This window comes from Lithobates pipiens, unplaced genomic scaffold (assembly GCF_037356315.1).
Source record: "Lithobates pipiens isolate NorthernLeopardFrog02 unplaced genomic scaffold, aLitPip1_a1.2 Scaffold_22, whole genome shotgun sequence".
NCBI classification, from domain to species: Eukaryota; Metazoa; Chordata; class Amphibia; order Anura; family Ranidae; genus Lithobates; species Lithobates pipiens.
Window position 1 is genome coordinate 296,419,709 of NW_027507784.1, and position 12,169 is coordinate 296,431,877.

The following is a 12,169-nucleotide window of genomic DNA, read 5'->3' on the forward strand; positions in this document are numbered from 1 at the left end:
CGATAGGTCCATGTTGTCGGATAATCCGACCGCGTGTGGGATCCATCGGACTGTTTTCGTCTGAATATCTGACGGACCAAGTTTTCCAGCTTGGCTATAAAATTTTCCGACAACATGATCCGATCGGACTTTGTCCGATCATGTGTAGAGAATTCCGATCGGACAAAGTGGCACGCATGCTCAGATCAAATTCCTACACCAAAGCTATTGGCTACTAGCCTGAACATAGTCCCGTCGTAATGAAATAACGTCATCACGTTCTGAACAATCGGATTTTCCGACAACTTTGTCCGACCGTGTGTATGCAATAGTTTCGGACAAAATCCGACGGATTTGGTTGTCGGAATGTCCGACCGTGTGTACAAGGGGTAAGACTAACTGCAGTGTATGGAAGTCTGTAACCTGCCTACTATTCTACTTACTGTTGCACATGTAATGCTGTAATTGTCCTAATAAAGTTTCAAAAATAATAATAATAAAAGCTTCCAATCTTCCAATATGAGAACATATACCTACCAGCATGCCTAGCTGTACGGCCAACATGGCCACTCTGGCCTCGATCTCCGGCTCTTGCTCTGCCTCTCGCAATGCCTTGGCACCTCTGGCATGTCCCATCTTTCCAAGGCACACTTTGGCTACATCCAGTCTTCTTGTCTTGACACACATACGTGCCATGTTTTCCCACACCGTTTCACTACAATAAAGAAGAAGTCACTGTACAACACAATGATAATTTTGACAATAGTCACATAATTTGAAAGTATGTCCATGTAGTTGGGGATGGATTATAACAGCAGAAAAAAAAATTTGCTATTACCAATTGAGGTTGATTTACTAAAACTGGAGTGCAAAATCTGGTGCAGCTGTACATGGCCGCCAATCAGCTTCTAACCTCAGCTTGTTCAATTAAGCTTTGGCAATACAGCCTGGATGCTGATTGGTTTCTATGCAGAGCTGCATCAGATTTTGCACACTCCCGTTTTAGTAAATCAACCCCAAAGTGACCAATCAGATTTCAGCTTTAGGTTCCATTCACAGCAGCATGCGTATGTTACGCTCTGTATAACACATGCCTGCTGGTGTGCTCTTTAAAGGAGCTGTGTGAAGCATTGTTACTTACAACGCATCACATGGTTCACCTTTTTTCGATTTTATTGAAATGTCACAAAATCACATTCATTTTTAAGCACTGCAGAGTGATGCGATGTGGTGTAATGCAATGCAACACACTGTGCTTTGTAAAAATGTAACATGTCCTACCTTTTTCATCACACCCTGAAACAACAAGACACATAGGTGTGTGCAGCCCAAAACACACATGCCTTTCTCTGCAGTCTCAGCTGCACTGGACAGTGCTGTGTGCTGAGAAGCTTCCTGTTCGTTCATAAACTGAAGCATAGTAAACACAGTTTACTATACTTCAGTTATGAATGAACACAGTTAGTGAGTGTGTTCACTGTGTTAATTTAGAAAAGGAAGGCTCTGGTAAATGAAATATTTAGTAGTCCCTTCCCCACTCTCCATTCTAAAACATCTCCTGCACCAGCTGGAGGGAGAGGAGGGAAGCCAGTAGCACTGCGGGGCAAACATGGGTGAAGCCTGGGCAGTAGGGGGAATCTGCACCATATGTAGTGATACGTAGTGATTAGGGTGTGCCCAGGCACACCCCCTGTGCATGCCTATGACAGGACAAACATCAAATTGTCTTGTCTATGCGTTCGGACAGCATTGAACAAGGCTTTCCAATGCAGCCTTGCAACTACTTAAAGGGTGAATGAAACCTTGTCTAGTAAAAAGCAACAAAATATTAGCCCTAATGGGACTTTAAATGAAGTGGGCACCATTTGGCCAAAAAGCATCATACCAGTAATTGAAGTATAAAATATATGCGTTTATTCAGGTAAAAGTCATGCATACATTGGTATCATCAGCAATGGGCAATTGTAAAACAACATGCATGTAAAATAGATAATGGTACATAAATGGATGATAAGCATGTAAAACACGGGCATTGGTATACCCTAAGAGTGGAAAACATGTAATACACAAGCATCTAGTGTATTCGACGCGTTTCACCAGACTCAGCTCGCTCTTCAGGGGTCGATGCGTGTACAGATGTACCTAAGATAGAAGAATATAAATGGGTAGGTGGTATAGTATTGATGGAGTAGTTGCAGAGTGTGGGAGCCATAATATGGGGTCCCATACTCACCACTAAATGAGACCAGGACAGGAGCGTGCGGTTCCCAGAGGTAGCAGCAGTTGTTTCAACCGGGAATCGTGGAGGAGGAGCCGAATGGGACCCCGCTGGGGCAAACCAGAGGACAGGCATGATGTGCATGTGGGAGTGTGTCCCCAGGAGTCTCACTGAATCTATGTATATAGGAAACTGTAGGCGTAAAAAAGTATAATAATGCATTGAGTACTAATGATAGTACTGGGAGCTGCAAGGTGTATACAGGGAGTTTTCTTGTCTCCAGCTGTCCCCACCTGCCCTTTGAGCGGATGGGGGCACCTACACCTTGATGTCATGCACGTGTGCCGGCCACATGGCGTCTGTGATTTTGCGATGTCATTGTGGCTGGATGCACCAGACCATCTGGATGTACCGAGGAGGTGTTTGTGGTCGCACCCCCCCATAAGCACATGGCTCACTCTGAGCATTAATCTTACTTTTTGCTTTTTTGCCACTAGTTCTATTTCAATTTCACTTTTAATTTGGCCTTTTTTCACTCTTTTTCACTTCTTCTACTCTTATCACTTGCTGCCATTTCTTTGCCATTCTCCTTTCCCCTTTCAGTCTCCTATGCCCCTACTATTCTTGGCTCAGTCTTTCTATCCATACATATCATTAGTACTTAAAGAGGAAGTAAACCCCGATGGGTTTACTTCCTCTTTGATTCCCTGCAAAGGTAAAGCATAATGAACTACTATGCATCGCATAATAGTCCATTATGTGTCACTTACCTGACACAGGAGCCAGCGAAGTCTTCGCTGTCCCCTGTAGTCCAGAGGTTCCCTCTTCTTGGTGGGTCTCGCTGCTCCGGCGCTGTCACTTATCGGAGCTGCGGTGACGTCACTCCTGCGCATGCGCACGGGAGCCGCCGCTCGCAGCATATCGCCGTTAACTGCGGCACGCTCAGTGCGCGCCGCTGTCTACGGCGCATGCGCCGTAGACAGCGATGCCTGTCTTTCTGCAAATATCTCCTAAACCGTGTAGGTTTAGGAGATATTTCTTGGACCTACAGGTAAGCCTTAATCTAGGCTTACCTGTAGGTCAAAGTTGGTTGTAAGGGTTTACAACCACTTTAATGCATGATTATAGTTTTTTATGCCTACAGTTTCCATTATATATGGTTTCTCTGTTTATACATAGACACATACATATCATTAGTACTCAATGCATTATTATACGTTTTTACACCTACAGTTTCCAATATACTTAGATTCAGTGAGACTCCTGGGGACACACACTCACATGCACATCATGCCTGTCCTCTGGTTTGCCCCACCGGGGTCCCGTTTGGCTCCACCTCCACGGTTCCCGGTTTAGACACCTGCTGCTACCTCTGGGAACTGCAAACCTGCTGGCCTGGCTCATTTAGTGGTGAGTATTGGACCCATATTATGACTCCCACACTCTGCAACTACTCCATTAATACTATACCACCTACCCATTTATATTCTTCTAGCTTAGGTACATCTGTACACGCATCAATCCCTGAAGGACAACTCAACTGGGGGACACCTTCACTTCTTGTCCCATAACCAAACCAGGAAGTGAGAGGAAATCCCTGCAAATTAAGGGAACCTCTTGGGGGTCCCCATGACACCAGAACTAGTGACCACATTGGAAGATTTCCCCCCTTTAATTTTCTGGGGACTTATTTTCTTCTACATTCACTTTCAATGAAAATTGTAAACAGGACAAAGAAAAAAAGAATCCCCCTAATGGTAGCGCAGACAACAATAAAAACCTAATATTTTTCTAATCTATCTCCATAAACTAAAAAATAAAAATAAATGCCTTTAGTTATAGTTTAGCTGCCAAATAAAAAAAAGTATCCCTTGCAGTGGAGCTGTGTCCGCACTACAAGTGTTAATAGCTGGTTTATGTCTGAGGGAGCAATAGTAGGAAATATACTTATGTCTACTGTACTCCCCCCAGCTAGACTGGTCCTCGCAGCTTTTGCACCCCCGAGCTCTAGCGGCCAGGGTCCTGATGCTATGAAGACCAGAGCAGGGTCCATAGCCCTGTTATGAACCTAAAGACACTCAGGGACGGTCTACCGTCATATCGTAGGGGAGCACTGCTTGCCAAGGGAGTGAAGGATCAGGTAAGTAAATCTGCTTCTCCTCTTTCCTAGACAAAACAAGCTATTAACCCATGCAGAGCAGGCACAGTCCCACTGGAAGGGATCATTTTTTCTGCCCAGAGTTTGGCCTTAAAGCCTGGCAGTACAAATAAGCCAAATACATTCCTTCAAAACATAAAGGTTTGCAAAGTCATGCCATGCTGGCATGCTGCAGAGTAAGACCCTTGCTCTTTGTGTGGATGCAGTGGTCTCTCTACAGAGGTTCGACACCGCCCCCCCTTTCCCCGTTAAGTGCCAGTTCCCACTGATGTGGTGCGGAATTCGCAGCAAATTCTGTGCCGTTTCTGCAGCGCATCAAAATCCCCCCCCCCCTGTTAATGCGAACTGCTGTGGGTGTGTATGTTAACGACACCTTGAAATTGGTTCCCAAAATGCAGTGCAATTTGCAGAATCGGAAGGGCATGTGCTTAGATTCTGATGCAGCAAAAAAAAAAAAAAAGCCCCGCACGATTTGGGTGCGGATGTAGTGCAATTTAAGGGATACAGAGTGAATGGCTCAAATCTCATGTGATTTGAACAGAAATGCGGTGCGATACCTGTCCAAACTGCATGCGGTTCCGGCACCGCATAAGTATGATCCGGCATGGGCTGGTGCAAGGATTTTTGACACCCTAGGTGAAACCTAATTTTGCTACCCTCACTTGACTCCACCCCTGACTCCACCCCCTTTGCCCTGCCCATGCATACCCTGCCTTTTTAATGAAGCACCCATCAAATGTAGCCCACCAGCGCCCATCAAATGCAGCCCACCAGCGCCCATCAAATGCAGCCCACCAGCGCCCATCAAATACAGCCTCTTCTAGCACCCATCAAATGCAGCCTTATCCAGCACCCCTCAATGAATGTTTGCTTGCTTCCATTCACTTGGGAGTCATGACACAGACGCAATCCTCCTCCGCCGCTGCGCCTCTGACACTAAAGACCCCTTTCACACTGGGGCACTTTGCAGGTTCTACAGCACTAAAAATAGCGCCTGCAAAGCGCCCTGAAAGAGCCGCTGCTGTGTCTCCAGTGTGAAAGCCCGAGGGCTTTCACATTGGAGTGGTGCGCTTGCAGGGTGGTAAAAAAAAAGTCCTGCTAGCAGCATCTTTGGAGTGGTGAAGGAGTGGTGTATGCACTGCTCCTTCACCGCTTCTGCTCATTGAAATCAATAGGGCAGCACGGCTATACCACCGGCATAGTGCTGCTGCAGCAGTGCTTTGCGGTGGTTTTAACCCTTTGTCGGTCACTAGCGGGGGGAGTAAAAGCGCAGGGAAATTGGCAGTAAAGCGACGCTTTTTAGCGGCGTTTTACCTGCCAACGTCGCCCCCGCCCCAGTGTGAAAGGGGTCTATGTATGAACGGAGTGGCGGCTGCCTGCTGAGACTTAGTTGCTTACCGCAGAGAAGAGAGTAGGAACACCAGTGGCCGGGCACCCTAGGCAGCAGTGTGCCCTAGGCGGCTGCCTAGTTTGCCTAGTGGTAGCACCGGTCCTGGATCCGGCACTAACTCTCCAATCAGAAGGAAGCATGTGCTTACTGTTTAGTAGTGCACCAAGCCAATAGCTTTACTAATCCTTTCTCTCTCTCTGTGGAAGTCACATTGATTGATCAAAGGCAATAAAATGTCTACATGGTTTATCCTGTAATCTCAGCAGCTGTCTACATGAATGATAAAATAAATAACCTTCCATGTTACTAACAGCCAAAGCGAGAATTTGTAAGTGTGTACTGTACATGATCCAACTCATGAAACGTGAAAATGTGAGTCAATTAAAAATGACTCTTGTAAACAATAGTAAATGAAAATATGTACTAACATAAATTATACTAGTGTTTCCCACATTTCAGAACCAATAAAAAATAAACAATTACAACACATTAATAAATTTACGGAAATGCTTTTTCACAGTTTCATAAAATCGATTGTTATACAGAATTGCTCAGAAAAATAAACGTACTTCCTCTCTTTCCTGCTTTTATTTGATTATTGCCAAATGTTGTTTAATGCAGTGCGGTAAACCTTAATACGAGTTCAGTCTAGTATTCTGAAGACAAAGAGCTGGATAGTTCTTAGTTTTATACAGAGCTTTGTTTGTTACTGTCATCCTCTTGTGCAAGTAGAACCAGATCCAACGTAGCTTCATTGCACTACTGGTGCCTGCATTTCACTATAAAATTAAATTTAAAACATACACTATATTGTCAAAAGTATTGTGACACCTGCCTTTACACGCACATGAAATTAATGGCATCCCAATATTAGTCCGTAGAATTCAATATTGAGTTTGCCCACCCTTTGCAGCTATAACAGCTTCAACTCTTCTGGAAAGGCTGTCCACAAGGTTTAGGAGTGTGTCTATAGCCCCATACACACTATCAGATTGTCTGCTGATTTTTTCCATCAGTTACCAAAACCATATAATATGAGGTCAAACCTTAGGAGTTTTAATGTGTATGCAATCAAGCAGGCCCTTGCACTATATGGTTTTGGTAAATCTGAAGACAAAAATCAGCAGAAAATCTCTAGTGTGTAGTGAAGTGTGTATGGGGCTTAAGGGAATGTTTGACCATTCTTCCAGAAGCGCATTTGTGAGGTCAGCCACTGATGTTGGACGAGAAGACCTGGCTCACAGTCTCCGCTCTAATTCATCCCAATGGTGTTTGGGTTGAGGCCAGGATTCTGTGCAGGCCAGTCAAGTTCCTCCACACCAAACTCCATCATCCATGTCTTTATGGACCTTGCTTTGTGCACTGGTGCACAGTAATTGTTAAACAGGAAGGGGCCATCTCCAAACTGTTCCCACAAAGTTGGGAGTATGAAATTGTCCAAAATGTCTTGGTATGCTGACGCCTTAAGAGTTCCCTTCACTGGAACTAAGAGGCCAAGCCCAACCCCTGAAAAACAACCTCACACCTTCACAGTTGTCATGTAACCTAGAGATGTTACACGGAGGGGGTTCAGCTGTCTCGGAGAGACATTATGAGAACACACCTGAGCTCAAGATTATTATTATTATTCAGGATTTATATAGCGCCAACAGTTTGCGCAGCGCTTTACAATATGAGGGCAGACAGTACACTTACAATACAAATCAATACAGGAGGGATCAGAGGGCCCTGCTTGTTAGAGCTTACAATCTAGAAGGGAGGGTCAAGTTGAAACAAAAGGTAATAACTGTGGGGGATGAGCTGATGGAGAAAATGAAAATACAGTTAGGTGTGGGCTTCTCTGAAGAGAAGTGTTTTCAGGGATCGTCTAAAAGCTAATAAAGTAGGGGATAGGCGGAAAGATTGGGGTAGGGCATTCCATAGGATTGGAGAGGCTTTGGAAAAGTCCTGGAGGCGAGTATGGGAGGAGGTGATGAGGGAGCTAGGAGGTCTTGAGAGGAACGAAGAGAACAAGTAGGTTGGTATTTAGAGACTAAGCTAGTGATGTAGCTGGGGGCAGAGTTGTGGATGGCTTTGTACGTAGTTGTTAGTATTTTGAATTTAATTTTTTGGCTGAGCGGAAGCCAGTGGAGGGATTGACAGAGAGGAGTGGCAGACACAGAGCGATTGGTAAGGTGGATGAGTCTGGCAGCGGCATTCATGATGGATTGAAGAGGTGATAGACTATGTAGAGGTAAGCCAATGAGAAGGGAGTTGCAGTAGTCGAGGCGGGAGATGACCAGCGAGTGAATTAAGAGCTTTGTTGTGTCATTGGTTAGAAAGCGGCGTATTTTTGAGATGTTGCGGAGGTTGAGGCGGCAGGATTTGGACAGTGATTGGATGTGTTGCTTGAAGGAGAATTCAGGAGTCCAGGACTACACCTAGAACCTTGGCGTGAGGGGATGGGCTTATGGTTGTGCTATCGATTTTGACAGTGAGATCAGGGGAAGGGGCATATGGGGGAGGAAAAATTATAAGTTCAGTTTTGGATAGATTGAGTTTGAGGAAGTGGTGTGACATCCAGACTGATATATCCGATAGTAAATTAGTGATACGTGAGGAGACAGAGGGAGTGAGCTGAGGGGTAGAGAAATAGATTTGGGTGTCGTCAGCATAGAGGTGGTATTGGAAGCCGTGGGAGGATATCAGTTGACCCAGGGAGGAGCTGTAGATTGAAAATAGGAGTGGTCCAAGAACAGAACCTTGGGGGACCCCAACAGAGAAAGGAAGAGGAGAGGAGGAAGTAGAGTTGTAAGAAATGCTAAAGGTGCGGTTGGATAAGTAGGAAAAGAACCATCGTAGAGTACAGTCACGGAGACCAAAGGTGTGGAGTTTTTTGAGGAGGAGGGGGTGGTCAACCGTATCAAAGGCAGCAGATAAGTCCAGGAGGAGGAGTACAGAATAATGTTGATTGGTTTTGGCCGTTAGTAGATCGTTTGTTAGTTTTAGGAGAGCAGTTTCTGTGGAGTGTTGAGGACGAAATCCAGACTGAAGGGGATCAAGAAGGCTATTATCAGCGAGGTGGACACTCAGTCGGTTGTAGACCAGACGTTCGAGGAGTTTGGATAAGAAGGGGAGCAAGGAGATGGGGCGTAGGTTGTTAGGATTGGATGGGTCCAGTGAGGGTTTTTTAAGTATGGGTTTGACAAGTGCGTGTTTTAGAGAGTTGGGGAAGATGCCAGAAGAGAGGGGGAGATTGAAGATGTGAGTTATAGAGTGTAGCATAGAGCCAGAGGGCAGGTGGTAAGGTGGACATTACCAAGTAGTTTAGCAACTTCGTCTATAGTGGTGGGGTTGAAAGAGGGAAGTAATGATTGTGCCTGTGGGCATGATGTGTAAAGCGTGGAGGGTATCAGAACAGTAGAGATCTCCGCACAAATTGAATCAATCTTCTGTTTGAAGTGATTGGCAATCTCCTGGGCAGTGAGTAAGTTGGTGGGTGGAGGCGGTGGAGGACGAAGTAGAGAGTTGAAAGTAGAGAAAAGTTGACGGGGACGGGATGATAGGTTGCTGATGAGAGTGATAAAATAGTTCTGCTTGGCAGAGAGGAGGCTGGAATTGTATTTTTGGAGGGCAGATTTATATTGGTTGAAATCTCTCTGAGACTTGGTCTTGCGCCACAGGCGCTCATGAGCATGACTATGTTTTTTCAGACTTCTAGTGACATCTCTTTGCCAAGGTTGAAGGGGTCGGGGCTTGATTTTGTGTGTAGTGAGGGGGGCCAGTGAGTCCAGAGAGGCTAAAAGTGAAGCGTTGTAGACAGAAGTGGCTAGGTTGGTGCAGGATAGGGGTGAGATTTTGTCGTAGAGGTTGTCAATAGAAGAGTAGAGAAGTGAAGGGTTGAGATGACGTAGGTTTCTGCGGGTAACTTTAATGCGGTTGGAGGGAGAGGGGGTGAAGGAGAGGGAGAGAGTGAAACTAATAAGGTGGTGATCAGAGAGAGGGAATGGATAGTTAGAGAGGTTGCATGGAGTGCAAAGGTGAGAGAAAACGAGGTCAAGGATATTGCCTTCAGAGTGAGTAGGATCATGTATCCACTGCTTCAGGTCAAAGGAGGAGGTTAGGCTGAGAAGTTTGGAAGGGGCAGAAGTGTTATGCCGCGTACACACGAGCGGACTGTATGGCGTACTTAGTCCGTCTAAACACATTTCAGCGGACAATCCGCTCGTGTGTGGGCTTCAGCGGACTTTTTCAGCGTGCAGTCTGGCGTACTAAGAATTTCGGATTTTTCGAAATTCTGTCTGTCGTACTTTGGTTTCAGTGGACAATCCGCTCGTCAGTATGCTAGTTCGACGGACTAAGAATGGAGCATGCCCAGAAAGGATTTACACGGCGGAAGGGTGCTTTGCTGTGTCTTGGACTTCCTATTTCTAGTCCCGTCGTACGTGCTGTACACGTCATCGCGCAAGCTTTCGACGGACTGTTTGTGCATCCGTGTGTGGTCAAGTCCGTTCAGTCGAAAGTACGACGGACTGTCCGTCGGATTGTATGACGAACTAAGTACGCCATACAGTCCGCTCGTGTGTACGCGGCATTAGTATTAATAGGGATGTTGAAGTTCCCGAGAATGATTGTGGGGATTTCAGAAGAAAGAAAGTAGGGTAACTAGGCAGAGAAGTCATCAAGAAATGTTGATACTGGTCCAGGGGGCCTGTAGATCACGGCTATTCTTAGAGAAATTGGAGTGAAGAGACGAATGCAGTGTGCTTCGAAAGAGGAGAGTGACAGAGAGGGAGGTGGCTGAAGTACCTGAAAGATGCTATGTGGGGCTAGAAGGATTCCAACACCTCCTCCCTTACGTCCATTGGATCTGGGGGAGTGAGTCCAAAAAAGACCACCATGGGATAGGGCAGCAGAAGACGCAGTGTCGGATTCATGGAGCCAGGTTTCGGTGATGGCGAGTAGGTTAAATGAGTTGGCGATAAAGATATCATGGAGAGAGGTGAGTTTGTTGCAGACAGAGCGGGAGTTCCAAAGGGCACAAGAGAAAGGGAGTCTGGTCTTGGGAAGAATAGAAATGGGAACTAAATTGTGTTGATTGCGGCTGCTGCCAGAGGGTGCAGGGTGATGGGTACAGTTTAATGATGGAGGCCCGGGGTTTGGGGATATATCTCCAGAGGTTAGAACCAGGAGGGTGAAGCCGCGTACACACGGGCGGATTGTATGGCCTACTTAGTCCGTCATACAATCCGACGGACAGTCCGTCATACTTTCGAATGAACGGACTTGACCACACACGGATGCACAAACAGTCCGTCGAAAGCTTGCGCGATGACGTGTACAGCACGTACGATGGGACTAGAAATAGGAAGTCCAATACACAGCAATGCAACCTTTCGCCGTGTAAATCCTTTCTGAGCATGCGCCATTCTTAGTCCGTCAAACTAGCCTACTGATGAGCGGATCGTCCGCTGAAACCAAAGTATGACGGACAGTATTACGGAAATTCCGAAATACTTAGTACGCCAGACTGCACGCTGAAAAAGTCCGCTGAAGCCCACACACGAGCGGACTGTCCGCTGAAATGTGTTTCGACGGACTAAGTTGGCCATACAGTCCGCCCGTGTGTACGCGGCTTGAGGGAGGTAATATGGGAGTGAGATTTATATGAAGGGACATGCCCCAGGGGCTTGGAGATTTTTAGTGTGTGTGGATTTAGAATTAGCAGGAGTTGGTGGGTGCAGTAATAAGGAGAGGACAGAAGTGAGGGTGATATATATATATGCTGTGGGGGGGAGAAGAGGGTTGGAGTTGAGATAATTTTAGTATAGAGGACAGCGCTGTCAGAAGGAGTGGTAGAGAGTGCATGTTATAAGGAGAAAGAGCTAAAGGGTAAAACGAGGTCACCTGGTGTCTTTGTGGTGTTTTTCAAAGTATTTTCTTGTGTACCTTCCCTTTGTGCATTCGCTGAAGTGCAGAGTCAGAAGTGCTTCCACTTATAGAAATCCCCCCACTTGGAGAAAGAGCCCCAGTTGCAAGTGTGCCCCCTGCAATAGCTTCCCCCAAAATGAAGCTTATCTTTATACTGATAGCGGTGGGGTGTGGGTGGATTTCAATTATCACTCAGAAGGTAATAAAGCTTGGCTGGTTAACAGGGCAAAATTCTAACTTCAGAAACAGACTAGCAAGAGGGCACTAAAGTTAGACGGGCCATAATTTTGGGTAAGACAAGGGAGATAATAAAGCATTGTGATGTGGACAGGGCTACAGACTGTTGAGCAAAAACAACATACCAGCATTTTTAAAGACACACATGAAAAGCAGATAGCAGTGTTTCAGATTTTGGGTGTAGATGGTTCAGTTAGCACATGGTGTCCACCTGACACCATAACAACTATGGTGCAGTAATGATGAAAGCGCTAACACCAGCCATTGCCCCGATAAA

The 12,169-nt window shown here is 45.9% G+C and overlaps 1 protein-coding gene across 1 annotated transcript in view; it reads right to left on the bottom strand.

Moving 5' to 3' along the window:
• IFT140 (intraflagellar transport 140) overlaps nt 1-12,169 on the bottom strand; it is a 275,713-nt gene that overhangs the window by 23,109 nt on the left and 240,435 nt on the right. Inside the window, exon 19 of the mRNA XM_077449176.1 lies at nt 517-694. Within this exon, the coding sequence (XP_077305302.1) occupies nt 517-694 (178 nt within the window). The remainder of the gene's footprint in view (nt 1-516; nt 695-12,169) is intronic.